The 26,754-nt window shown below is 31.8% G+C and overlaps 7 protein-coding genes across 7 annotated transcripts; 3 read left to right on the forward strand and 4 right to left on the reverse strand.

Moving 5' to 3' along the window:
- Window positions 1-163: 163 nt before the first annotated feature.
- On the reverse strand, window positions 164-6,513 carry Tsp_02492 (ThiF family protein; the record flags this gene model as incomplete). The annotated part of the gene is made up of 21 exons (XM_003378767.1): window positions 6,500-6,513; window positions 5,960-6,111; window positions 5,545-5,564; window positions 4,171-4,301; window positions 3,946-4,114; window positions 3,747-3,885; window positions 3,491-3,579; window positions 3,269-3,398; window positions 3,107-3,204; window positions 2,821-2,967; window positions 2,591-2,767; window positions 2,337-2,531; window positions 2,106-2,261; window positions 1,782-1,947; window positions 1,516-1,712; window positions 1,317-1,433; window positions 833-1,247; window positions 572-756; window positions 414-500; window positions 212-325; window positions 164-191 (listed from the first exon to the last, which is right to left on the reverse strand). Coding segments are annotated over exons 1-21 (2,926 nt in total), but the record flags the coding sequence as incomplete, so codon positions are not given.
- Window positions 6,514-6,523: 10 nt separating this feature from the next.
- On the forward strand, window positions 6,524-8,706 carry Tsp_02493 (conserved hypothetical protein). The gene is made up of 7 exons (XM_003378768.1): window positions 6,524-6,628; window positions 6,882-7,091; window positions 7,162-7,371; window positions 7,531-8,185; window positions 8,253-8,439; window positions 8,496-8,565; window positions 8,632-8,706. The coding sequence occupies exons 1-7, from the start codon at window positions 6,524-6,526 to the stop codon at window positions 8,704-8,706; spliced, it is 1,512 nt and encodes a 503-aa protein (XP_003378816.1).
- A 588-nt stretch (window positions 8,707-9,294) lies between these two features.
- Window positions 9,295-9,783, reverse strand: Tsp_02494 (conserved hypothetical protein). The gene has a single exon (XM_003378769.1). The coding sequence runs from the start codon at window positions 9,781-9,783 to the stop codon at window positions 9,295-9,297; it is 489 nt and encodes a 162-aa protein (XP_003378817.1).
- A 317-nt stretch (window positions 9,784-10,100) lies between these two features.
- Window positions 10,101-15,198, reverse strand: Tsp_02495 (glucosamine--fructose-6-phosphate aminotransferase). The gene is made up of 15 exons (XM_003378770.1): window positions 15,183-15,198; window positions 14,440-14,562; window positions 14,282-14,383; window positions 14,090-14,229; window positions 13,994-14,060; window positions 12,808-12,980; window positions 12,667-12,728; window positions 12,389-12,452; window positions 11,997-12,243; window positions 11,658-11,947; window positions 11,392-11,597; window positions 11,063-11,250; window positions 10,742-10,998; window positions 10,405-10,623; window positions 10,101-10,145 (listed from the first exon to the last, which is right to left on the reverse strand). Exons 1-15 carry the CDS (start codon window positions 15,196-15,198, stop codon window positions 10,101-10,103), a joined length of 2,199 nt encoding a protein of 732 aa, XP_003378818.1.
- A 1,627-nt stretch (window positions 15,199-16,825) lies between these two features.
- Window positions 16,826-17,553, forward strand: Tsp_02496 (glycine C-acetyltransferase). Its single transcript, XM_003378771.1, has 2 exons — window positions 16,826-17,100; window positions 17,370-17,553. The coding sequence occupies exons 1-2, from the start codon at window positions 16,826-16,828 to the stop codon at window positions 17,551-17,553; spliced, it is 459 nt and encodes a 152-aa protein (XP_003378819.1).
- Window positions 17,554-18,758: 1,205 nt separating this feature from the next.
- Window positions 18,759-22,897, reverse strand: Tsp_02497 (plastin-2). Its single transcript, XM_003378772.1, has 11 exons — window positions 22,638-22,897; window positions 21,101-21,262; window positions 20,844-21,010; window positions 20,685-20,780; window positions 20,411-20,622; window positions 20,069-20,331; window positions 19,828-20,002; window positions 19,634-19,764; window positions 19,364-19,553; window positions 19,008-19,261; window positions 18,759-18,941 (listed from the first exon to the last, which is right to left on the reverse strand). The coding sequence occupies exons 1-11, from the start codon at window positions 22,722-22,724 to the stop codon at window positions 18,759-18,761; spliced, it is 1,920 nt and encodes a 639-aa protein (XP_003378820.1). The 5' UTR covers window positions 22,725-22,897.
- A 3,055-nt stretch (window positions 22,898-25,952) lies between these two features.
- On the forward strand, window positions 25,953-26,351 carry Tsp_02498 (GMC oxidoreductase family protein; the record flags this gene model as incomplete). Its single annotated transcript, XM_003378773.1, has 2 exons — window positions 25,953-26,094; window positions 26,152-26,351. Coding segments are annotated over exons 1-2 (342 nt in total), but the record flags the coding sequence as incomplete, so codon positions are not given.
- Window positions 26,352-26,754: the final 403 nt, after the last annotated feature.

The following is a 26,754-nucleotide window of genomic DNA, read 5'->3' on the forward strand; positions in this document are numbered from 1 at the left end:
AAAAATTCTTTAATGTCCTTTCTCCTTTCAATTCCAAACAATCCCACAATGTCCATTCTTTATCATAAAACTAGAAATATTAACTCATTTAAGAAAAAATAATAATAAAGAAACCGCATAATCATTTGCATAATAAATATAATTTCACTTCTTAAATATCAACTGCAAATCTTGAAAACGACTATCATCATCTAAAAATTTTATATATTACTTTTTTCACTGGTGTTCTGATAGGTTCGGCAAAGCCAAAAAATGGCAAAGCAAGATTCATGAAACTATTCTTGAAACGTTCCAAATTCGCTTTCTTAGACGAAGAACTGACAATCTTAAATACAAAAGAGACTCTGAGCATATCAATGAAAAGTCAGTCTGTCAGTCTGACTGTTGGTGAATCTCTTGGCGTATGCGCATACCTTGTAAAATTCTAAACCAACCAAACCAGCTACTGCAGCTGTAGTTGTAGCAATCGCTGGAATAATGCGACCAGCAATCTGTTTAGTCTAAATAAGACAAATTAAATGAATGAAAGAAAAAATGTGAAGCAAAAAAGAAAAAAACTAATATACAATACCTTCATAAAGTCAGCTTTTTCAATTTTATAATTTTCTGCACGCAAATTGCTTGCCGCTGTTATGAATTCCATATGATGATTGGTATCGTCGTCTTTTTCAAAATCGATCGGTACCAAACGGGAAGTTTTTTCCGGCTTCAACTTTGCCAACATCAATTGCAAATCTTGAAAACGACTATCATCATCTGAAACGATGCAAAAAAAAACATGGATAATCTTTGCAAGGTGCAGTGGTGGTGTTCAAAAAACACAAATATTCACCGGATGTCGCTCCAGCAAGTTCAGCCGCTTCTTCGTCCGTTGTTGGAATTTTCAAACCAATCTTCGGTTTAAACGGTGGCGGTTTCACTTCAGAAGCCAATTCGACAACTTTATCCATGTCGTCGATCGGCTTCATCGCGTACATTTGGGCACGCAAAAATGCACTGGCAAAAATGAACTGTCTATGCTCAGGGTTGGAACTGTCGAAATAAATTGCATGTGGACAACGTTTGCTGCCGGACCAAAATTTCGTTCCAAATGCGGTCAACTGATCTTCTGGAAAACTGTAAAGCAACTGTTGGATTTGAAAATTAAAATGCTGCTCAAACTGGAGTCGTGCCCAGCGAACACAAGCTTCAACTGTTGCTGGACGATCATCCGACAAATAATGATAAACATTTTCAAGCAGTTCAAGCTAAAAAAAATAACAATAATAACACTCATATCTATCAGTGTATATAACAACAATTATTATTTGTTTTACTTTCTGAGAATCGTGCATCTTATCAATTCTATCAAAAAAACCCCTCGGATCATCCAAAAATTGATTAGCCAACTCAGCAGGAATGCTAAACGCTCCTTCGAACAGATCGCGAGCCCACTTGAAAAACAATCAAATTAAAAAACATACACACACACACACACATAGAGAGAGAGAGAGAAAAAATAATAATTAGAAATACTTGAATTGTATGTTCGATAGTGTTGGGAAAGTTCCGCAACGTGCATATAGGAATAGACTTTTCCGGTGGATCATGAGAACTACTGTATGATTCAGTTAAAAACGGATAGACCACCTGAGTGCTACCTTTGGGACCTTGAGTACCGGAATCAAGCAAAGGCAGTCGATAATAAACACACCGTCGATCCACATAAGTACCTTTTTAAAAGTAATTAAATTTTTTTTTGGAAAAAAAGAAATAAATAATTCAAGACAACAATTGCTTACGAGCTTCAATATTATCTAAAGCATTTGCAACACCGTCCAGTTTTTCAAAAAATGCATCATCAAAAATGTTTTCCGTCCCCGTGCCAACTCGTTCGCACATCGCCACTACATTCAACTGCGAATTAAAATTTTTCGCCACTTTACCTGCCACTTCAGCCTTTTTAGCCTAAAGTTCAGAAATTTAGAAAAAAAAATTCCACAACACTCACCGATCGATGACCGTGATAATTAAAATTTATACTCAAATCAAGCATCCGCAAGCAAATAAATCAACGATTAAAAAAAATTTTTTTTTCAAATTATAATTACAGTTAGTTAACTTACTCCAACATCTGATCTACGAAATAAAAACTGGCGATTCAAATTTGACAATTCAATATTATCCATGTCGGTGATTATTAAGCAGCCGTCTTTTCCACAGGCAACACCCATCATTGCGAAATTTTTCAACAGCTCACAGCCAATTGCTCCAGCGCCCACCTAAATAAAAATAAGAAAAATAAGTTATCATAAAATACAAAACATCCAATACTAGAAGGAAAAGTTAATTATTACAATCAACCACTTCTGCTTGGCCAATGCTTCTTGAAAATTCCAACCAAACACAGCCGCTTGACCGTCGTAACGACTACCTTGCAGACGACATGCTCCTTCATCGCGCAAACCGTAAGCACTATCTGTTTCTGGCAAACATTCCAGTGAATCAAAATACAGCCATTGGTGTATAGGTGTAAAAATGCCTGTCACTGCCTGGAAAAAAAAAACAATTCTGAAAATCTGCTACGTACACAGATGCAAATATTTTCTACTTTCATAGCCTCTTGAGCAGCTATTCCTCCAATGAATCCATTCATTGCTACCAAATTTCCAACAGCTTGAAAACTTAGCATCTTGGCTAATCTCGCATCGACTTTCTCTAGTTTTATTTTCGCAGGAAGCTGAGTGTTGATTTCCTCACAGTATTGAAGCATTTGCTCGGCGTCAGCCTTAAAAAAATGCATTTTCATTTTTAAAAATACAACTGACATAATATTCTGACCAAATTCTGCGGTCGTGGTAAGCGTCCTTCTTTTTCGAAAAACATGTGCAAACCTTGCCAAATAACATGCATCTGTTGGGGTCGGTCCAATTTAGAATGATCAGAAACTAAAATTTCCGGATCCAGCAACGCTTCATTGAGAGATACCTAAATACAATTTCATATATTAAAGATTTGGGCTGATAGTTTTACTTATTTATTCATTTATTTAACTTATACGAATAAAATGGTGCAATTTCTTAATAATATAAAACGCACAAATAAATAAATAAATAAATAGACTTACAAATTCCATTTTCACCGGAACTTTCACCGTTTTCGCTTTGCCACCTTCAGTATGCTCAGAATATGTAGAAATATCACCAATATTGAATTCCATAGTATCTAAAATAAACCAAAGATCTGAAATACTTGCTTCACGAAAAAAAGTATACATATATAAACTTACTGATAACTTTCACTTTACGAGGGGGACAGTCGTTCAGTTCAACCATTCCTTTCACTTCACGAAAAGTAACATAGTCACCGTCTTCCAAATTATGCTTCATATCTTCCAAAACAAAAACATTTCCAGTTTCCTAACAAATATTAATTTAAAAAAATCAACAATAACTATAAACTTTTATGTATTAGAAAAAAAACCAACTCTGTCAATGTGATTAATAATAACTTCAGTGCACGGTTCACCATTCGAATCGTCGATAATGTGATTCGAACCAAAATCATTAAACAAAACACCGAACAAGCCGCGGCAATCGGCTGCAATAAATTTTTTCCCATACTTTCTGGTCCACAAATTAATCTGCTTTTGTTCTGCTAAAGTTGCCTCAGTAATTATGACAAGCTACAATTGAAAAGAAAAAACCACGCTATATTTGACAATTCTGCGCTGCTGCTGTGACTGGAAAAGAAACTGAAAAAAAAACTTGCATCGAACTGCTTTACTAAATTTTCATTCAATTCTTCAGTAATGCATCCAACAGTAACGCTGTCATTAAGTTCCTCCAAGTGGGGCCACGATTCCACGGCCCGATTTTTCCCCAAACACTGTTCGTTCAAATAGTACTGAAACAGTGAAATCAATCTATCATAAAATGTCGCTTAGATACGAAATTGTGCACTAACCTGAGCCGACAAGTCCAACCAAGTTGCAGTTTTCGTATCGTGAATAGTGACGTGTCGAATACCTCCAAGTATGAGATTTTTAGCAATTTCCACACCAACTCCACCAATGCCACTTATTAAAACGGTTGAAATTCTCAAACGCCGCATGGCAACTTCCCCCAAAGCATATCTAATTAGTTCAATAATAATTTATAATAGACCGTTCCAGTCAATTATTTCACTTACAGTTGACGAGAATACAGCTGTGGATCAAAAGAGCCTAACTTTGATCGCCCATTAGCCATGTCTGTGTTGAAAGAATTTTCAGAATTTCTTGAATCGGATCCTTCAACCATATCTGTTCGAGACTTTTGTATCTTAAATATATTTACAAAAACCTTAAATAAACTCAAAAAATTCTGAATTCAAACAAACAACAATATTTCAAAAACTAATCAACATAATAATAAAGATAATATAATTTTCCGTTCCTCAACATAACATTATATAACACCGGTAAAAACCAGTTTTTATGTTCATTCATCCATTTCCAAATCGTAAAGTAAAAAAAATTCCATCGCCCTGCGGTTTTAAAAATTCTGGAGTTATATATCATCGCATTTCAATTTTCTTATCAAATTATTAATGTTTTTACACAATTATAGTTACCAATGAACAATGGCAAAAAAGTATAGACAATACCTATTTCGCGAACAGAATTTCCAGAACACAAAACTAAGAACTAAACACGCAGCAAATGACAAAAATAACAATAAAATTTTAAAACTGAAAAAACATTAAATATTTGCTTTAAAACTACCGCGCAAAATCAGTCGATATTTTATCTATCACACAACACAGTAATTGCTCAATAGCAGAGCTTTTCAATTCAAATTTTCTGCATTACTTCCTCTTCGTTTAGTCAAATATTCCTACGCTAAACAAATGCTTGGCACTGTGCCAACAATAAAAGGAAGTTGCAAAAGAACAAAATAACATTTATTAAACCTATCCCAAAACCGTTGATCTGTAAAACTTAACGTAAATAAACAGCAGCTGCAAACGGTTCACTTAAAATTTTCACATAAATTTGAAATACAACACAACAAAAAGAAAATGAAGCTGAAATTTGAAATTGAAAATCCAAATTCTCCCCCATCATAATTGTATCAAAAATAATCTTAAACTGTGACAATTTCTCTCATAAACTTGAAAAAGCAACTGCATATTCGAACTGTCTATGCCAACACTATTTCATACTGTCAGACACTATTTAACCTTGCATTTCATGTAAACCCTACAGTATACCTAATTCTCAGTTAATTGATAAAATTATTCATATTCCCTGAAGAAAAACTAACAACTATTGTCATATTAATAAATATAAACGTAATAATATTGTTCATAATAAATTACTTTGCTAACCAATGTATACTATTTTCGCAACAACTTGAAAAGTAGTAAAAATCTCTTGAACGGTGAAGATAATGAGAAACCTAATTCTCAATTAAAAATCTGCAAGCTAAGAACTCAATATGCGATTCAATTGTAATTCAATTAAAAGAATTTTATTTTGTTCGTAAATTTTTTTCATGGCATACTAAGCAAATATTTAAAAACATCTAATTGTACCGTTAGTGCTAAAAGAAATTATTCAAAGTTTTCTACTTTATGATGAAATTACGGCTTACTGAAATCTGAATGAAGTATACGTGTAGCTAAAGTGAAAAGATTTACAAGAATTTCTTTTATCCTGACATTGCAGCATTTACGCATTTGATAATGCTTTGTAAAAATAAAATTTTCTTCAAGAAAGATAATTATAAAAGAGTTTTCAGCGAAATTACAAATTGTGAATGTGATTCTAAAAGAACTTAAATCATTCACCGAACCTAGTTAACGCGCTATTTACACGTTTTGGCTGCTCAAATCAACTCAAACAGTATAAAAATTAGCACAAAAATGTAGTTGAAATTTTCGAAAACTAAACACCTTCAACAGTGAATACTAAAAAGACCGCTTGAAGATTAAATACCAAAAAGTTTCATTATAGACCAACGCACCTTATCGCCTGTGGAACAATCGATACTGTCTATTTTTGACCGTTTTGAAGGAGGTGACGGATTATTTGGATCCACTTGGTTAGAGTTTAAATTTTTGGTTGACTCTTCACACAGAGACATGGAACTAGAAAGAAATTCACAATGAAGAACATAATAAAATATTCACAACGACTAATAGGTAAAACTAACGGATCACTAATATCAGTAATAAAATCAATAGAAAATTCTACCTTTCATAACGCGGAAACCGGAAAACGAAATCGCACTGAATTCTTGAAAGAAACCAATGAGAATTATACACTCAAGAATATGCCCAATACTTTATTACTAATTATACTGTATTGATACCTGCAAAGCATATACATGAAATAAAAATTTTGATACTTTTGTAGGATATTATAAAAAATATTTTTTCTTTTTAAAAATTTTCGAATTATTATATGTATTAAATAATTGAAAAATCTACTCGTATCAGCTACGTCATTTTCTAATGATACTCCTTTGAGATTTACCTGCAAAAGAGCATAAGAGAAACGATGAAAACTAATCGAAGCAGGCAAAAATCATTCTACAAAGTTGAAGGTGCAAAGGATAAATCTTCAAAATTTCAACGACGTTATGTCCACGAGGCATTATCGCAGGTATATATTATTATAAATATATGGTTATGGTAGTCAATGTTGCTTGTAAAAGATAACTTTAATTTTGCTCTGCAACTGCAGTGTTTCCACATAATCGTTTAATAGAATGTGCTAAAACTAAGCATTAGTGAAACAATCCATGAAAACATGAATGAGCATGGCTGTTTTTGTCAGACAGTAACAATTGAAAAGTTGCATGATTTGTTAATGAATAAAGTCGGCTAATGACTATTTTATTTTTTATGTTTTACAGGGATGCAATGATTCGGCCAAGAATAAAATTAAATTTACCGAAGAATTTCCAGATGGAATTGCAGAACACAATCATACGACGACAGTTGCACTGGATTTTCCATCCATGACTAAAGCAGATCGTTCTAACTTTGTCAGACTGAATCATTTAGAAAATAGGCGGCAGCTATGGGAAGAACGTCAAAACATTATCAACATGGCATTTGAAGGAGTGCGTATGATTTTTCTTGATCAACTATAGCATGTAATGATGATCAGCTATTTGTTTGTTTAAAATTTAGGAATCGTGCAACTTGTTGAAAAACAAAAAAATTGTATTCACCGAGAATAGTTCAGTTGAAGATGACGAACAACAATGTGATAAGGATATTTCAAATGAAACGAATCGTCTCCAACTATTTGATGAATGTGACGACGACGACGATGATGATGATGCACTTAATTATGGGGAATTTCCCAACAGTTTACCATGTTCAAAAGCACAGCAAAGGGTTAGAGCTTCAGTTTTAAATAAATTTGAAAATCTCAAAGTTTAAAAGCTATAAGCACTTTTGATTATTTTTGAACGTAATCAAATTGAACATGGCTTGAAAAACTGTATAATTATATATGAAATGAACACAAGGTGTATAAATTAATAACTGTTATAGATGATGCGACATCAAGCAAAATTGGGATTGGATCCTCGATTCCGAATGAATGCTCAATTTTTGGCAGATTTTGAAGAAAATGATTGCATGTCTTCAAATACGTCGGACAGTGAATCGGATGTAAATGTACAACAATGTTCAAATGAACTGAGCAGAAACATTTGCATTGCTGAAAAAGTGATTTCCGATTCTTCAGCTTATTCAAAATTTACACTGCCAAATTCAATAATAAATAAACCCTTTGCATTGAAAAGAAACAAAAATATGATCAGTGGTCGTTATAATCCGGACAATCCTGAACATTACATCTATGAATTGCGCCCAAATGTTTCGAACAAGAAAACATCCGCTGTGGAGAACGTTTCAAATAATTCTGTTCAATATGCTCAACAAGTGAATTCGTCAACAGAAGCAGAACAAAACTACTGTACCACCACCACCACTACTACTACTACTACTACTACTACTACTACTAGAACTCAACAACAACAGGAAATTGATGTGGAAAAACCGAAAATTTTCATCGATCCAACATTCCTTGAAAGTTTAAAAAGTGACGAAACAAGCAATGATAACCAACAACAGTTAACAAACAACAAAACGTTTAGCATATTGGCTTGCTTTGGCAAGTTGGATGCAAAAAATAATGAATCTGGTAAAATGTTTCTTCTTTTCTTCATAATAAAACATTAAAAGCATTATTTTTTGTAATTATCTTTCAGATACAACGTCAAAATTGGAAGCACAACTGAATGCTGTTGATAATTGCTCAGAAAAGTCCGTAAATAGTGAACGAAAATACGAAAAGAAGAAAGCAGAATCGAAACCCATTGAAAATGGAACATTTGGAAGAGGCGATAATTTCTTTTTCAAAAGAAATGATCCTCGACTATTAGGCAAGATGACGCAGTAATTTTTTGATTGCTTCTGTAAATTGTTTACTTTCATACAGAAGATTTGAAAAGTTTCCGAAATGCAAGTACGAGGGATCAACTTTGGCAAGCTTTGGAAAATAGAAAACCACTACTAATCAAAGTTTGTTTCAAAATCATCTACTGAATAATTAATTAATCCACTGTTCGATTCGTTGATTCTTTTCAGCTTTACAAGAATCGTTGGTCTGATACGAAACGTCGAATGAAGAAGAAAATTCGCGAAAATATCTTTCAGAAATGAATGAAATTTTTCTTGTACAATATTCTTTCCTTTTCGACAAATATCTTATCAATCTCATAATCTTATAAATAAATATTAGTGAAAATATTCAACAAACTGCTCGATATTTATTTCCCGATTGACCACTGTCAACGAAAAATCTCAGGCCATTTAGATTAGCAAAACTAGATGAACTAAAGCAACGTTCAAACGATGAACAAACTAACGTCAAAATTTTGATTTCAAAACATTATTGTATTTCAATTAAACATATACTAAATTTCATTCCAAATAACAACAACATCAAGCGTAAAACAATTAGTTACCTTTTTTTTCAAGCAATATTTAATAATTCTTCGTCTTCGAATTCAGAAAACACAATCTGGAAAAATAAAAATGAAAAATAAAAACGTACAAATTCATTAAAAAGCATGTTGTTGCACTGAAAAGTTCTCAGTTAATCAAATGTTCATTGCAATAAATTTTTATTTCAAATATGTAAGAAAAAACAAATGCAGTTTGAACACAACATTCCAAAGCATTGTGATAAACTGATTAAAACAAGGTTACTAGTAATCAATATAGAGAGACAGAAAGAAAGATACATCATCAGCAACTTTCACTCATGACAATTTCTGTGATGGGAAAGTATTTCTTCAAAGCTTCGCCCATAAATTTGCTAGCTTGATCCACGTAAATGGTTTTGATGCTGTTCGTGTTGGATATCTGTCGAAAAATTTCGAGCAAATATGATGACATCTCATCGTCTACGATAAACTTTGAAAATGGATAAAGTCGGAGATCCCATTCAGTGGCATGAGGAGCTAAAGTGAACGCAATGTGCAAACACGAAGCACAAATGCGGAACGCAGCTGGAGGCTGCTCTGGAATAACAAAATGTGTCATTTTTAAAACTGACAGTCGATCCAAATTCATAAAATATTCATCAACGGCTTTTTCCCACTCTGGACACACATCACGACAAAAATAGATATCGGCATAATTCAGATGCGCAAAAATTGCGTTCAGTACACTGCTATCATACATTGGTCCTTTGCTGATTGTAGAATTCCTCGGTGAACTACAGCCCAGTGCCATAATGGAATCTAACAGACAAAAGATATGAAACCAATTATCACCAGTCAAGACCAAAAAATACAGTAACCGATTATCAGTCTGCTTGAAACTCAAGTACACAGTTGTAAATAATGCGTTTACTGTACCAATTGACTCGTAAGAAAATGAAAAATTAATTTCTGAAATTTTCAAAAAATCAAATTGAACATATATATGTAAATAAAAATAATTTCCAATTAAAACTGCACAAATATTTCTTTAGTCAAAAATTATGAAATCAAGTTTTCAAAAAAAAAATAAAACATCATTTGAAACATCTTCATTTGAGTTGTTGCATATTATTCAACGGTAACTGATTTGGCCAAATTTCTTGGTCGATCGACCTGAAATTAATATAAAAAAGTTACATAAAAACAATTTATCATTAGAAAACTTTTCAATATGTAAACTTGAATTCATAATAAAAGTTTAACAACAACTTATTCGTTATTCTAAGCAATAAAACATCGATGAAACATAAAATAAAAGTACAATAAAATAAATATATGAATTACAAGAGAAAATGCAGCAGATAAAAAATAATAATAGCATGGCCGACGTTAGGACAAATTTGTCCAAAGTTGAAGCAAACCTATAATATACCACGATGTAACTTACATTGCGACCGTTTAATTCGGCTAGATGATACGAAAGTAATTGGAATGGCACAATGGAAAGTACATTTTGCAAGCAATCAGTTGTGTGGGGTACTCGAATGACGTGTTTCAAACCATTCAAATCTTCTTCTGGTACGCTGTCATCACAAACAATTATGGGCTTACCATCGCGAGCTAAAACTTGCTGCAGCGCATTTAGCGATTTCTAAATATAACAAAATATTTATTCCAGTATGCATACATACATACATACATACATACATATATATGAAATTATTAATTGATGAAAAACAATCTATTTAAAAAAACTAATATTTAATTACGTGATAAACACGATCTTTGCACAAAACCATAATTATCAGTAAATTATTGTCAACCATTGCCAATGGACCATGCTTCAGCTCACCAGACATAATACCCTCGCAATGCATATAAGACAATTCTTTTACTTTTAGCGCAGCTTCCAAACATGTTGCGAAATTATAACCACGTCCCATGACCAGCATGCTTTTCATTTTATATATCTCCTTGGCCAATTCCAATATTCGATCGTCTACGCTGAGCGCTTGGCGAATTTGATCTGAAAATAGGTAAAAATTTTCAAATAACAAGAAAACAGAAAATTCTATTTTTCAAAAATTTACCAGGAAGCCTTTCCAAAGCATTAATAATTTCAAGTCTTCTTTTCTGCATTGAAATACGATCATCGCTGACAACCAACGCGAATAAAACCAATGTCAGTATCTGACTTGTATACGCTTTAGTACTAGCGACGCCAATTTCCGGACCGGCATTAATGTGAACACCGCAATGTGATTCACGGCATATTGAGCTAAAAAAAACTGCACCATAAAACAACATTGTAACGAATCCAAATTAATTTGGAAACTTTTCGGTGTATGAAATAACATATCTTTCAGATTGTATTAACTAGATATATGCAATTTAATCAAACAATACTGCAAAAAAAGACCTTCCGACGACGTTCGTTATGCCAACAATCAGCGCCCCTTTCAATTTGCAATAGCGAAGCGCATTCAAAGTATCGGCTGTTTCACCAGACTGTGAAATGAAAAAGCAAACGTCATCACGAAATATAGGAGTCTGACGGTCCAAAAAATCACTAGCCAACTCAATCATCACTGGCAGTTCTGTAAGCTCTTCCACAATTTGACGAGACTTAAAAGTTCAGCTAAATTTAAAAATACAAACAGATAAATGTAAAATCTTAATATATACCGCTACTGAAGAATGATAACTCGTTCCACAAGCGATCATAATCAGCCGTCGACAACGCTTAATTTCAGACAAAAAGCTTTTAATACCACCAAGCACAACTTCGCTGGTCTTAAAATTGATGCGTCCACGCATTGTGTTAAAAACACTCTCGGGCTGTTCGAAAATTTCTTTTTGCATAAATGTTCGATAATTTCCTTTCATAATTTCTTGAATTTCCATATTCAACATTTGCACTTCTCTTGTATCTTTTGACGAGCCACTTGTATATTTCGAATGATGTATTGACAACACTGAAAAATTACACAATTAAAAATACACTGAAAAAAAAGTTTAACTTACTTCCATCTTCAACAGAAGCAACGTCATCATCTTCCAAAAATATTACTTGTTTTGTATGCTCTATCACAGCACTTGCATCTGAAGCAAAATAATATTCTGCTTCAACATCGGCTACTGTCATGGGTCGAAATTCTGTTGTTGAATCAAATCTTGGCAGAGAAAATGAACTATTCATAATGCCGGGAGTTGTAGAATTTTCGTCTTCAGAGAATGACAAAAATGTACCCCGAGCTATAACGCAAATACACTAATATAGTTAATAACAAAATAAAATCAACAAATTATAAAACCATATTTCACAGCATAAATAAAAATAGCATTGAAATAAAAACAATCCCATCATACACATACCACTAATGCATGCGACAAAACTTACATTTTGAATAATAAACAGGAAATTGGTCAGTAGCTAGACGATTTTTACTACGTATTCCAACGAGAAGCGGACTCCCTCGTCTAAAATACAAAGTCTCTACTACATAAATAAATAAATAAATAAATAACATGCAAATAACACACAGTCCATCGACAAAAATCTACTTTAAACATTGCACAATCAACCTTGAAATTCATGAAAGAATAAAAAACCCAAAGAAAACTAGAGATTAGTTTTCAATAAAAAGTATAAACAGTATAACAAATAAAAATATATAAATAGTAAGTTACATACCTAGCAGCAACAAGTTCTCCAGGATAGTAGACACTTTTACAAACAATTGCAAATGCACCAGACTATAAAAAAGAAGTGTAAAAATTAACTAACTTTTTAATATGATCAAATAAATAATTATGATACAATTTGTCTAATGACATGTTCAACCACTTGACGAAATTTCAAATCCGAATTGCGCTTATATATGTGATGCATCAATTTCACTATCACTTCGGTATCGGTTTCACTTGAAAATACATATCCTTTCTTTTCTAAATAGGCTTTAATATCTTTGTAATTCGTAATTATCCCATTGTGCACAATGATGAACGCTATAAAAGAAACTGGCAATTAATATTTCTTCCTTTAAATATACTAACAAATCAAAAGCTTAATAATTAACAACATTTATGAAGTACGATAAATTTATTGGCCACTTAATTCCATTTTCATCAACTGACTTGACTATCTTACAGTATGTCTAGTTTAATAGAATGCAACAATAATAAAGACTTTTACTCAACTTTGTAATTCCTATTAATATATATAATATTTAATATAAAAAATTAAATTACAAATAAATCGCAACATCGCCTACATCAATACCTATGTGTGCATAAATATTTCTCCTTTCAAACAACACATATTTAAAAAGTTTAATAATTATGCCAATTACAGTAAATAAAAATTGAAATAAGAATGATCATACAACACTATAATAATAACTAAAAAGAAAAACATTACAACTAACAGAACTTTTACGCTATCTAATTAAATTCACATTAATTAATATAATATAAATGTAACACAGGGATGACCAAAGTGGTCGATATCGACCCTTTAGGGTCGGTGAATTCCGGGATCGAATATGAACTTTGAAATTCCACCTAAGGAATTTATTTTGTGGATAACTACTTTGTAACAATCATTTACAATTTTCTGAACTATCAAGAGACATCACAAGAAAAGAACAAAGCAGAGGAACAAACTGAACCTGAAAATACGTGGTGACTTATGTCTAAAACTCGCCAATCTCCAGCCAAATATCAATGCGCTTCTCATTAGACTCTACTACTCATCAAACACCTCCTTCTCATTAATGATGCCAAGTAGTTAAAAAAATATAATAGTTAAATAAAAAAACCAACTACCTTTAACTTAATCATGAAGTTATTAACATTATTGTTCACATAAATACGGCCATTATAGGAGCAGATATACAAATTGAAGAAAGGATAATTAAAAGTAAAGGTGAAATGAATTTGATCGAGAATCAATAAAGGTAAAAAGGTTAAAGGATAGATTATAATAAAGAAATTTACTATTAATGATATTTTTATTTTACGAGCCTGCGGGTCAATAAGGCATCCATAAGGGGTCGACGGTATAAAAAATTTTGCCTTATCCCTGATCTAACAAGTTTAAAATGAATTTTAAAAACATGTTTCAACAAACCATTGTCATCGGACGATGTCTGCGGATGTGCATTAACCCAATTAGGTTGACCATGCGTTGCCCATCGAGTATGCGCAATTCCAGCATGCGTTTCATATACTTTGTTCATATCCAAGTTGTGGTTATCTAAAATACACCTGCCATATTCTGAATAGGCATGAAACTTTTATAAGCATACTGAATATTTCTTCCTCTAAAGCTTTCACCTTGCCAGAATTTTTCAGAAGTAAAATTTCACTTTCACCATGTTCAAGTAACTTATCGCCATCAATGCCAATACCTATCAAATTCACCAGAAATGAATAAATTAAAAAAATTAACAATGCCTACATTTACCAGCAGAATCATATCCTCGATATTCCAAACGCTGCAGACCTTTAACTAAAATTTCAACAATTTCCTGTCTACTACGTGGACAAAGAAAATTCAGATATGCAAAAATTCCTATAAAAATTAACCCTGCAAAAAATTCAACAAAACTTAAATATAATACCCTACCGCACATGGTAATAACTATTCATCAACTTATCTGAATTGCATCATCAAAGGCAACATTCTTACGTTACCTCCAAACTAACCTGCATATCATCTTATTCTTACTCTAAGTTGACGTGTCCTTTCTACCAATTAACAACCTGTAATAAAAACAATTTAGACATTGTAAACAAAACAGATAATTACATATAAGCGTATTTATTTATTTAATTTTTAGATTAATAATATTTTATTGATAAATATTAAGCGTTAAAATTGTAGTCATAAAAAGTGTAATATATAAATCCATTTGTCAGTTTTAAGCATTTAATTAACAATTATCAATTATCTACTGTAGAAATAAAATTTTTTTTCAATTATAATAATTCACAATCAATTATTTGACATTTTTTAAAAAGGAAGTTAATTGTATTTTAACATATTAAAATCTACTGATTTTAACAAATATATTAAGTATACTAATTTTTAGATATATTATGTTCATTTAATAGAGCGCAATAATATAGTAGTAATGTAATATAATACAATATATTCACATAAACTAGATCCAAATATCAGTTCATTTTCTACTTTAACTTTCTTACTTATATCATCATTCATGTTATGACTACAACTTGCTGTTGTACAGTTAAATACATATTTATTCAACTGTGTCTATTTGCTTTAAGACAGATCTGCTTAAATAAAATGTTATATCATTTTTCAACAATATAAAAGGCATATTGCTGTTGAAACAGCATTTTTGATAATGCTTCTGAAATGTTTCTTAACTCCTAAAATCTGCTCAGAGTGATGAAGGACTTTTAAATGACCAACATGTTTTCATTCCAATTCACGAAAACTTACAAACGCTATTCCACTGCACTTGCTAATATTGTATCGAACATTCAGCAAGAATTAATTGAAATTCAGGTATAATATACGGAAACACATTTCATTTGCTGTGCCCTTTTGACAGCAATTACTTTCTACTTTTGACTTTATTTAAGAAATCAGGCACTTATAAACACGAACGAATTTTGCTTGGTCGACAAGGAGTTAAAGTACATGTGGCTGGAACAAAACAGCCAGTGATCAATTTCTGTGCTAATAATTATTTAGGATTGAGTAGTCATGAAGACATCATCGAAGCCGGGAAAAATGCACTACACACCTATGGAGCAGGCCTAAGTTCCGTCAGATTTATTTGTGGCACCCAGGATATACATAAGTAAATTTATACTTCCCAAATTATCACATTAAAATTCGTATTTTGCTTGTTATTTTGATTAAATTTACAAATAAATTAATACAAAATAAAATATAAATTATTACAGACAATTAGAAAATACTTTGGCACTGTTTCATGAAAAAGAAGATGCAATACTTTATGCGTCTTGTTTTGATGCAAATGCAGGCATATTTGAAGCACTTTTAGGTAATAATATATGTATGTGCATTTTTATCTAATCATGTTTTGCTACATTATAAAGTAAATAATACAATTATGCAAGTAAAAACATTAATTGACATTGCAGTCTTTTGTCATTAGCTGGTAATAAATTGCGTAAATTAATGAAACTGTTTAGATTCTAACGATGCAGTTATATCAGATGAACTGAACCATGCTTCATTAATAGATGGAATTCGATTAACAAAGGCTAAAAGATTTCGCTATAAGCACATGAATATGATAGACTTAGAAAGCAAATTGCAAGAGACAAAAGGTAACTGATTGTTCAGTGAATCCTACATTTGCAGCATGAGTTAAAAAGTAAATTATAGTTGAGTTATTATGTATAAAAAATGAATACCATCTCTGATTTATTTTTAGTAGTATTTAATATTAGTAGATAATATTTAAAAATAGAAAAAACAAAAGAAAAATTACGATTGTAAATTTTAGGAAAATGTGATAAATTAGTGAGAAAAATGAATATTTAAAATTTGAATCTTTTTTTCAGAATATCGAAGAAAAATGATCGTTTCAGACGGCGTATTTAGTATGGACGGAGATGTAGCTCCGTTACCGGAAATTGTTAATTTGGCAAATAAATATGATGCAATTATTCTTTTGGATGAATGCCACGCCACTGGATTTTTTGGAAAAACTGGACGAGGAACTGAAGAATATTTTGGTAACAGTGTAATTTCAAGTTCTGTTTATTTATTAATCAATTGCAGTGCCTTTCTAACTTCAGGAATAAAGGGCAGTGTACACTTGATTAATTCGACATTAGGTAAAGCTATGGGAGGAGCCATGGGAGGTTATACCACAGGACCAAAACCAATAATTGATTTATTGCGACAAAAATCGAGACCTTATTTATTTTCCAATTCCTTGGCTCCAGCTGTAGTAGGTAGTTCTTTGAAGGCAGTGCAATTGCTAATGAAAGATTCAAAGCATGCTGAATCATTGCTAAGAAAAACGACTATATTTCGAACAAGAATGAAAAATCTGGGTTTCAAAGTAGCAGGAAATTCACAACATCCGATTTGTCCTGTAATGCTTGGTAACGCAAAGTAAGCAACCGCATTTTAGGGAATTACAGGAAATATTATTTGCACATATTTTTTCTTTATAAAGTTAGAATACTTGAACATGCATGTATGTATGCATGAACGTGCGCCTTAATTTTATTTTCAAATCAAGTTAGCATGAATTAACGCTTCATTAATGCAGTTAATCAGGCTAATTATGTGCGATTTATCCAGTTTAAAATGAATTTACCGTTTTGATAAAAAGAATTGCCTCTGAAGATTACCAAGAGTTCGTATAAAATTTACTTTAGGCTAACTACAGAATTTGCCAATCGTCTTTTGGAATTTGGAATTTATGCAATTGGATTTAGCTATCCTGTTGTGCCAAAAGATAAACCCCGAATTCGAATACAAATATCTGCAGCTCACAGTGAAGAAGATATTGAAAAATGCATTGAAGCTTTCAGCAAAGTACAAAAACTGCTAAATATATAAGAATAAAAGGTTCTTGGAAAAATTTGTCATTTCCTTTCAAATGGCTGATGCAAAAACATTTTTATCAGTCGACTCATTTCACTGGTATAATTAATGTCTCTAATGTAAAATAAATAAGTCTCAAGAATGTAAAATCATTTCAAAAAAATACAACAATTATTATAATTCAACATAAGAAAACTTCTTACTTGATACTGAAATTCATTTAAATTCTAATTTAAAATTTAAATGTCTTACCTGATTAGCAGCAGCATAGCACAACAAACAGCAGAACAAATGAACAAGCAAACAGACAGCGAACGATTTATTTGTATTACTGTACATATATATATATATATAGAATAAGCACTATTATGGAAATTTTGCTTTCATATTCGTTATCGCTGCTGTGATTAGCGTGCAAATTTTCTTAACACTTTGCGTTGATAAACAAACATTAGCTCAGAACAGCTTTGAAACTGAAATTCACAAAGCTAGTTTCGTAGATTATGTATTCATTTTGGAGCTGCACAAAATTGAACAAATGATGGATTAAAAAAAGAAAATAGATTTTCCGCAGCTTATAAAATTTAAAATTCTCTACTGTTAGCTGCTGGATAATTTTCACAAAAATTGAACTTGTTCAAAACAGTTCATTGCAACGATCATTTCACACTTTCAAAAGTAAAAAGGAAATTTTTTCAACTTCAGCAAATATTCAAATTTTTGTTCTTCAAATCCATTCAATACAATGTTGATAATCTTATTCCGTCGAATTATTTCGCAGAAATAAGATGTGCAGATATTTACTCATGTACATGTGTGCGTGTAGGTGCATCTTGAAACATCACTACCTGCTTAATAAACTGTTGATGATCAACATTTTCTAAACAACAAGTTTTCAGCTTCACAACAACTGTACGTACTTGAAACACTTCTTCGTGTTTTCAATTTTTAAATTACAAATCCAGATTTGAAATTCACTTCACACTACACACTACAAGAGCTCACTTATTCTCTTTTTAATTATATATTTTAACATTAACTTGAACATGATTTTGAAAAAAATATCAATAAAAGAATGACAGCCTGACATAGAATAAATGTAAATAAATTGGCATTCCGATAAGCATGATTTTAAATATGCCTATTTTTCACCTTTGTCAGTTATATGTGCTGGAAATTAAAGAAAAAAAAGCAAATAATAGCAATGCTCAAAAATGCTATCAGAGATCTTTTTCTGAAACAGCTTTCCGCATGTTCGGCACATAGTCACGTGCCATTAGACACGCAAACACTGTCATAACCATTTTAGGTTTACACTCAACTATATCTTCAGGGAGGGCATATATTTTGGCGCCTATTTTTCTTGCTGTAGAAATGGCATATTTCGCGTTGTCCATTTTTTCCTAAAATACGCACACAAAAATTATTCAAATGAATTCAAGTATACAACAACTGATAAATAATAATACTTCAAAAGTAACACCGGATTTAATCAAGTCGTACTGAATGACACCTGGTTGGATAGCATCTATTAAATCAATGACCACTTTTGCGTCACTAATTTTGGAATCTTGAAAACCAGAAATGGACAACGTTTTTCCACTTTCTTTCAAACGATTATTGACCCAATCCAAAATTTCCTTGTCCGTTGCTAGTGAACCAGACTGAGTGCAGTTTGCCAATATTGTCAACGTATAAGCTCGCATTAATTGCCAAATCAGAGCTATTTGAAACAACAGAAACACAATATTAACATTAAGAAACATTATTATTACAAAAAACAACAAAACCAAGCAAATTCAATTATATATATATATATATATACCAAGAGATAAAGTCCTGTTTCCATCGTAAATATCTTTGCCTTGAATTCCCACCAAAGAGAAACGTAATCGCTTTCCCAGGTCAACAGCATAATTGCAGTTCTGTATTTGATTCATCATTCTATCCATTTTTGTAAACTTTTTAACCACACGCTTCCAATCGACAAGCCCCGGCTCGATGACATCATAAAGCTGAAAAATGCACCATCATTTTGTTAAATGAAAACGAAAAAAAACAGAAAAAGATGTTTTCAAAAGAAAAATTGAAATACTTGAAAAATAATTAAACCACTACATAAATCAGAATAAAGCCAGTTCACAGTTGGTGAAACGCCAACAGAATTCATCCAATTTCGATAAGTTCTTTCTTCACGAGTTTCTTCCAAAATTTCTTCAATATTATCTGAAACAAAATGGACAATTCGCATTTTTAAAAAAATTAAAAATTTTTTTTTACAATTCATACCAAGTTCTTCTTCGCCTGGAGGTTTCAGACCAGGCCATGTATTGAACAAATTAGCAACAAATGCCAAATTCAACTTGTAAACTCCATTGATGACATCTTGGGCAGTAACGAAAGCTCGACAATCCAGCTTGTCAGCTTCTCGAAGCATAGATTCAGCACGTTCCAAATCACTATTCTAAAGCAACAACATAACCAACCACCATAAATGGCGTTGTAAGCAAGCATAAAATGAAATAACTACTTGAATTCTCAGAGGATCTAAAGTGACATTTCTATCAGGCGGTGCAATCTGCTTCAGCAGATGCGTGTATATAAAAGAGTCTTGAACATCTGTCGTAAAATTGTTCAACTTTCTAGAAACACCAGCTTGCTGAAGATGATAATTCACCCAACGCATCAAAATCTGTTCCGGTGAAAGACGCTGCAGATCGTTCAAATTCTCCCCTTCATCAAGCAGTCGAAACAGTCCTGGCACATGAACCAAATCAATCTGACTGAACAACCCTGTAGTAATAATAAAATAAATGAAATTTATAAAATGACTACAAAAAAAATAATAAAAATAAGAAAACAGATAGCCTGCCTATTCGAATAATTTGCCACAGCAAACCAAGAACCAAATGAGGTTTGCCTTTGGCTAAATCATCTGCGTCGATGTTGACGATATTGCAACCAATTGCACGAGCAGAATTAACAGCCAATGTGAGATTTTCTCGTTTCGTATATGTATTTAAATTTTTTCTGTTAATCGCACGCTCATCAATAGTTTCTGGAACTGCCAAATTAATCAACTTGCTAAACAAAAAACAGGGAAATTAAATTTGAAAAAAAGTACTCAACAATTACATTTAACATACCATATGATTAAACCGTCCACCATTTTCTGATACAAATCGTCTCCGGATTTGGTCAACGGAAGCAAATGTATAAGATCTCGATCGGATGATAAATTTCTGCAATTGCCATTGCAATTGATTTATTTAATTTAATTTAATTTAATGCAGTAAATTTCTTACGAATTTATCCAGTCTGAAAAAGCGACTTGCTCCTCGATTCGCACACTATGATATATTCCTTGCTCTTGACTAGCTTCAGAAAGTCCTCCAAGCACGTGCACATTTTCCGCTTTTTGAATACGCTTTTTGAATTTTGGATCCGCTGCTTCTTTAAGTTTCGCAAAAAGCTGCAAAACAAAGCACAACGAATAAAATTATTATTCTGTTTCAAATGTAGTAGTAGTTGTTGTTGTTGTTGTAATTTCTTTTTTCTCTACCTGGGCAAATTCGATCACTGACAAGGATGCATCGGTACTGTAATTTGGAAAATGTTCTCTGATAAGATCTCGCACTTGATATGATGGAAGTTTCAAACCAACAGCTTCGAAGGCACGCTGCAATTCTGAAAGCTGGATCGCACCATCACCGTTGATATCAATCTATTATTAATAATTACAATTTACATGATTGCAATTTCATTAGCGAATAGTTTGGAGAAAAAATATATTTGATTCTTGATTTGAAACGCATAAAATATTGCAAACGTCCGCCCCTTCTAAGAATAGAAAAATTGAAACTAGTCAAGAGAAAAGAAAACAATTTTCACAACAGTTCAAATGTTATGCAACGTGCAAACACGTGAGTCAGCAGTAAGCGGAAGTCAGTAGGATGATTCACACAACAGGGCATATGGAAAAAAGAACAATCGTTTGACATATGCTGCACATTGATGCAAGAACGACAATGAAACAATCAGAGTACAATCAGACTCAAGGTTATTAGAATGCAATATAGATTTTTATCAATTCCAAATAAAAAAGAGCCAAGCAAGCAGTTAAATAATAAAATATATAATATTACACGAAATGCTCACGTTAAAATTACTTTTGTTAAAAATAAAGTAATGCAATTGTGTATTATTATTATTATTATTATTATTATGAAATAAGATTGCATTAAATGAATGGAAAAATAAAATAAACTCTCAAATATGCAGTGAGAAAACAAAGAGAAATCAATTTAAGAATGCAATGCAAGTTTGGTCAAGTGTCAGTGATGCTCATTTCAATAAAGCTCATGCAAAGTTGGTTAATAAAGCAATATTTAAAGAAACCTGAGCTGCACAGCAAAAACCTGCATTGCATTACTTCATACAGATAGATAGACAGACAGTCGGTGATTTGGTTCACCAACGAGGCAAAACGAAAATGATACGCTTCTTCATTTTGTCAATTGCAAAATCATTGGGGCCAAGCAATGGCGACATGGTGCATAAAATGAGTAAGGAAAAAATCAATTTTCCCCACAGAAAAGTGCAAAAGTTGAGCACTTGAACAGTGCTGTCCTGTTGATTTTGGTGAACATAAATCGAAAATGTAAACAACGAAGCGCGTGATTCGTTCAATTGAAAGTTGAGAAGAGTGACCTAGCGTAAACAGAATTTTTATCGTCACTGCGCGTGTAGACTAGCAACATGTTTTTAACAAGCAAGTGTAAAAAAGCTTTCCACAGCTTTCAATTTGCTACAAAGAAAGTATGAAGAAAAAAAAGCTCAACTCAACGGAAGAATTTAAATAAAAAAAGCAAAGCATAGCAAAACAAAAAACAGAAAATACAATGCATGCAATAAAAATAAAACAATATTCAATCTACAATAACAACACGATGACAAGCATATTTCCATTTCCGTTTGATCAAAAAAAATTAAAAAATATTATTTATGGAAAAAATAGAATATTATAAAACATAATATAATATAATATCGTCAATTAACTAAGCATAGGCGTGACCAAATAGAAGAATAAGAGAATTTACCGTCTCGAAACTGTTGCTCAATTCCGTCAGTTGCTCTTCTGTAAGACCGAGTGATTGAGAAAGTCTTCTATCGCAATCGGCAGGCATTGAAATTGAATTTCAATATTTATGGTAAAATCAGACCAGCAAAACAAAAGTTGATATTAAAAATGAGAACAAAATTCGCGAAGAAAATTCCCACAAAACAAACGCAGACAACGTTGTCAAAAGCGAAATGCAACTAACAATTGTCGACTGTTGAAGACGCAAAGCGGCTGTTCTGTTCAATTGACGACCTCGAAGACTAACGACAATCAACCCCGACCACAGCCACTGGTAAAAGTTGACACGCGCGCGCCTCCTGTTGGACAATAGGAAAAACTGATGATTAGGTAATTGCACTCATGACTCATCACCTACAGTATACAGTAGATGAAATTAATGCGTAGGCATATGACTTTGATGATGATTCAATGATGATTAACAAATCAAACGTTCTGTTTACATATTTTATTAAGAATTCGCCATTCTACTTGGCAATTTTATTGAAAAACTTCCCCACTTTTGGCACTGCACTACAGTCTACTACAGTTGCAGTCATCAATCTTCTTAAGTTACATAATGACAAACACAACATGAAATGACACAAATCGAAGTCAATTTATTTTGTTTATTCTTCAAATAAACAACTCCACTAAACTGAACTATACTAAAACATGTCTGTGTGAACAACATCATATTGTAAATCAATACATAAATTACAAAATTGATCATATACTGTTAATAAAACTTTAAATAAAAATCAGATGATTAACAAAAGCGAATTTCAAACTAGCTCAAAACTCAATTTTAGCAAAATTCAGATTATAAATAAATCTGAAAGATTTTCACAACAGTAGAAAAATAAGAAAATTGTTTAATAGAAATTTTGCAAAAATTACAATTATATAATCAATAATTTCAATTATTTCATTAAATAAAAACTGATAGTTAGTTATTTTTGTAAATCATTCGTAATCCCCTCAATGGTGTTTATTTTAAAAGACAGATATTTTTTCATTTAGTACGCATTTTAATGAGATAAAATTTAGAATTTCTTTTTTATCATTGAAAGTCAATTCACAACTGTAAAACTACAGAGAATTGCACATGCAACGACCCATTTTGAAATTTGGCTTTCACCAACTACAAGATATGATTTTCAAGTACATACTTTCAATTACACTAAATGTTAAAATTACAAATTAATTTGTTACATATTTGAATAACTGGTATTAATTTGAACAAAATAAATATGGTTTATTTTAGGAAATTATTATTCTGTTTTTATTTTTAAAATTGAAACAACTGAAAATTCATATCAAATATAGAAACTGTTCATTAAATAAAAGAATCTTAAAAATAAACTGGGGATAACAGTTGCAAGAATAAAATATTTTTTGCCAAATTAATTATATTTTATCATCATGAAAATTGTACGAAATAATAAAATAAAATATGAATGTGAATTTTAAACATCCTCAAAAATGCTGCTGTTTGTTGGTCTAGTTAATTTTTGCATACAGCATAGTCATTCAATTGTTCATTTATCTTGATCTTAAACTGCAATTTCAAAAAATTATTCACTGCAATAAAACTTATGTATTTCCGTACTACAACACTTTAATTATTTTGGTTTATATTTAGAATTAGAAAAGATAATTATTCTTTATTAAATTCTGACGATCGCAAAGTGCAATTAAGCTTTAGTAAAATGTATGGCACAACAATACGATTTGAATACTTAAATTTGCTGCAACAATTGAAAAATCTTTTCAATCAGGTCTGCAAACCGAATACACATATGTTGAATGCAAATATTATTTTTGACATAAATGGACAAGAGGATACGAGAAAGATGTAGAGATGCTTTTCTACATTTGTGAACAACCGTGCACTTATGTATATGCATATTAGTGTCACAGAGATTATTATTAAATTGTCAGTGCATATTTTACATAAAAATGGTAATTTCTTTCTATGCGTATTAATCAAATGTTAGTCAATAAAAATATCCGTGTTTTTCATTAATTTAGAAATATCTTTAACTTCATATCTGACTTATTCCATATTGTTTTTGTATGCTTTTTTAAAATAACATTGAACAATGTGAACAAGGTATAATTTATTTCAAACTCTCACAGATGAAATTTCTATTTGTAATGTAGAAAGAAGTTAATGATGGAAACAAATTTGTTGAAAGTTTAACAATATAATACTGCGTGCGAACTGCCCTCTAATTGTATTTAGTAGAATCTACTAACAAATGTTGACTTTATTTATTTATACAATTTTAATGATAATATGGATTGAAAGCAATAATGAATTGGAAACGTAACTCGGTTAAGAATATCGAACAAAAATTTTGAGTGAATAAAACATAGAAATCAAATAAATTATTTTAAAATGAATATAAAACTACTGTGCAGATGAAATTTAAAAAATTGAAAATTAACATTTAAAGTTCAGATTTACAATAGCTAACCGGGTAAAAGTCAATTCGGTACCAACAACAGCCTTTTGGAAATAATATGTTAATTGCGGTGAAAAATTTTTTGCCAGTTTATGACCTCAAACGACCCTCCAATATCTAAACAGATGCAATGCTAAATGCTGTTCAGTAAATGCTGAAACGACCAATTTCCACTAATTAATGTCAACTCATAATAATAAATCAAAATTGCATGTTTCTGTAATATTGCATGCAAGTTTCAGATAAAAAAAATAAATTTAAAAAATTCTAATAATAGTTTAATTGCAAATAAAGTAAGATGGATGGATCGGCTTTAGCATTAAAAAAAGTCGCAATCAAGGGCGTAATAAGTTTAAACAGGTCAGTTGGTAAAACAAAATGATCGAATGAACTTAAAATTTGACCCAAATTTTAATCATCGCATGCAGGGAAAGAGAGAGAGAGACGGAGAAAAAGAAAGAGATGAAAGGTAAAGGTATGCTAAGTGTGCAACAAATAACAATGTCATGCATTGAGACATGAGAAATACAATGGCGCTAAAATTGAAGGTCACTGTCAAGAAGGCAACAACGCGACAGCCATTGCAAGCGATTTGGTCAAAAATTTTAGCGCTATAGGTCTCGTCTTTTTGACCCAAAAACCTGAACTCTGTCTTTCTTAAAGCTTACCGTTCAGTGTAAGCATCACATTTTCCACTTTGCAAGTGAAGTGCAAAAATACAAATTTCACATCTCACGCGGACTGTTCATCCAACTTCAAGTACAAAGAAGTTAAGCCCAGTTCAATTTTAATTCCTCATTTTTACCTCTTTCATCAACATCACCATGCTGACCACACTCCTCACTTTGGCAAGTCTTTATTCGGCAAAATTAAGTCAGTATCCGCATGAAATGTTTCCGGATGTTACTGAAAATTTGCATCGACGATTGGATGAAATTTTTGCAAAACCATTCGATTTCGTCATTGGTAATTTTTTCTAAAAATAATCTCATCACTAAATAATCATGCAAGTAAAATATATAGTCGGCTCTGGCTATTCTGGCAGTCTTTTGGCACGTCGACTAGCGGCTGGTGGATGTGAAAGAGTTTTAGTCATAGAAGCCGGCGGAAGTCCTCACTTTGACTCGGCTGTACCATTTGTAAATTTGGGCAACAAATCCAACGTCGAATGGAACTATCTTACTACTGCACAAAAGAAAGCCGCCCAAGAAATGATAAATCAGGTGAACATAATTTCTTTAAAAATTCCATTTCTCTTCTTCAAGATTTTCAATTTCTCAGTACATGTTGTTAAAGCAATACATTGACATTTATACATGCATACATATATATATATATATATATGTATGTATGTTGTATGTATATATATATATATATATATATATATATATATATGTATATATATATATATATATGTACTGAGAAATTGAAAATCTTGAAGAAAGAGAAATGGAATTTTTTAAAGAAATTATGTTCACCTGATTTATCATTTCTTGGGCGGCTTTTTTTTTGTGCAGTAGTAAGATAGTTCCATTCAGACGTTGGATTTGTTGCCCAAATTTTACAAATGGTACAGGCCGAGTCAAAGTGAGGACTTCCGCCGGGTTCTATGACTAAAACTCTTTC

The sequence above is a fragment of the Trichinella spiralis genome, assembly GCF_000181795.1.
Source record: "Trichinella spiralis strain ISS 195 chromosome Unknown Scfld2, whole genome shotgun sequence".
Taxonomy (NCBI): Eukaryota; Metazoa; Nematoda; class Enoplea; order Trichinellida; family Trichinellidae; genus Trichinella; species Trichinella spiralis.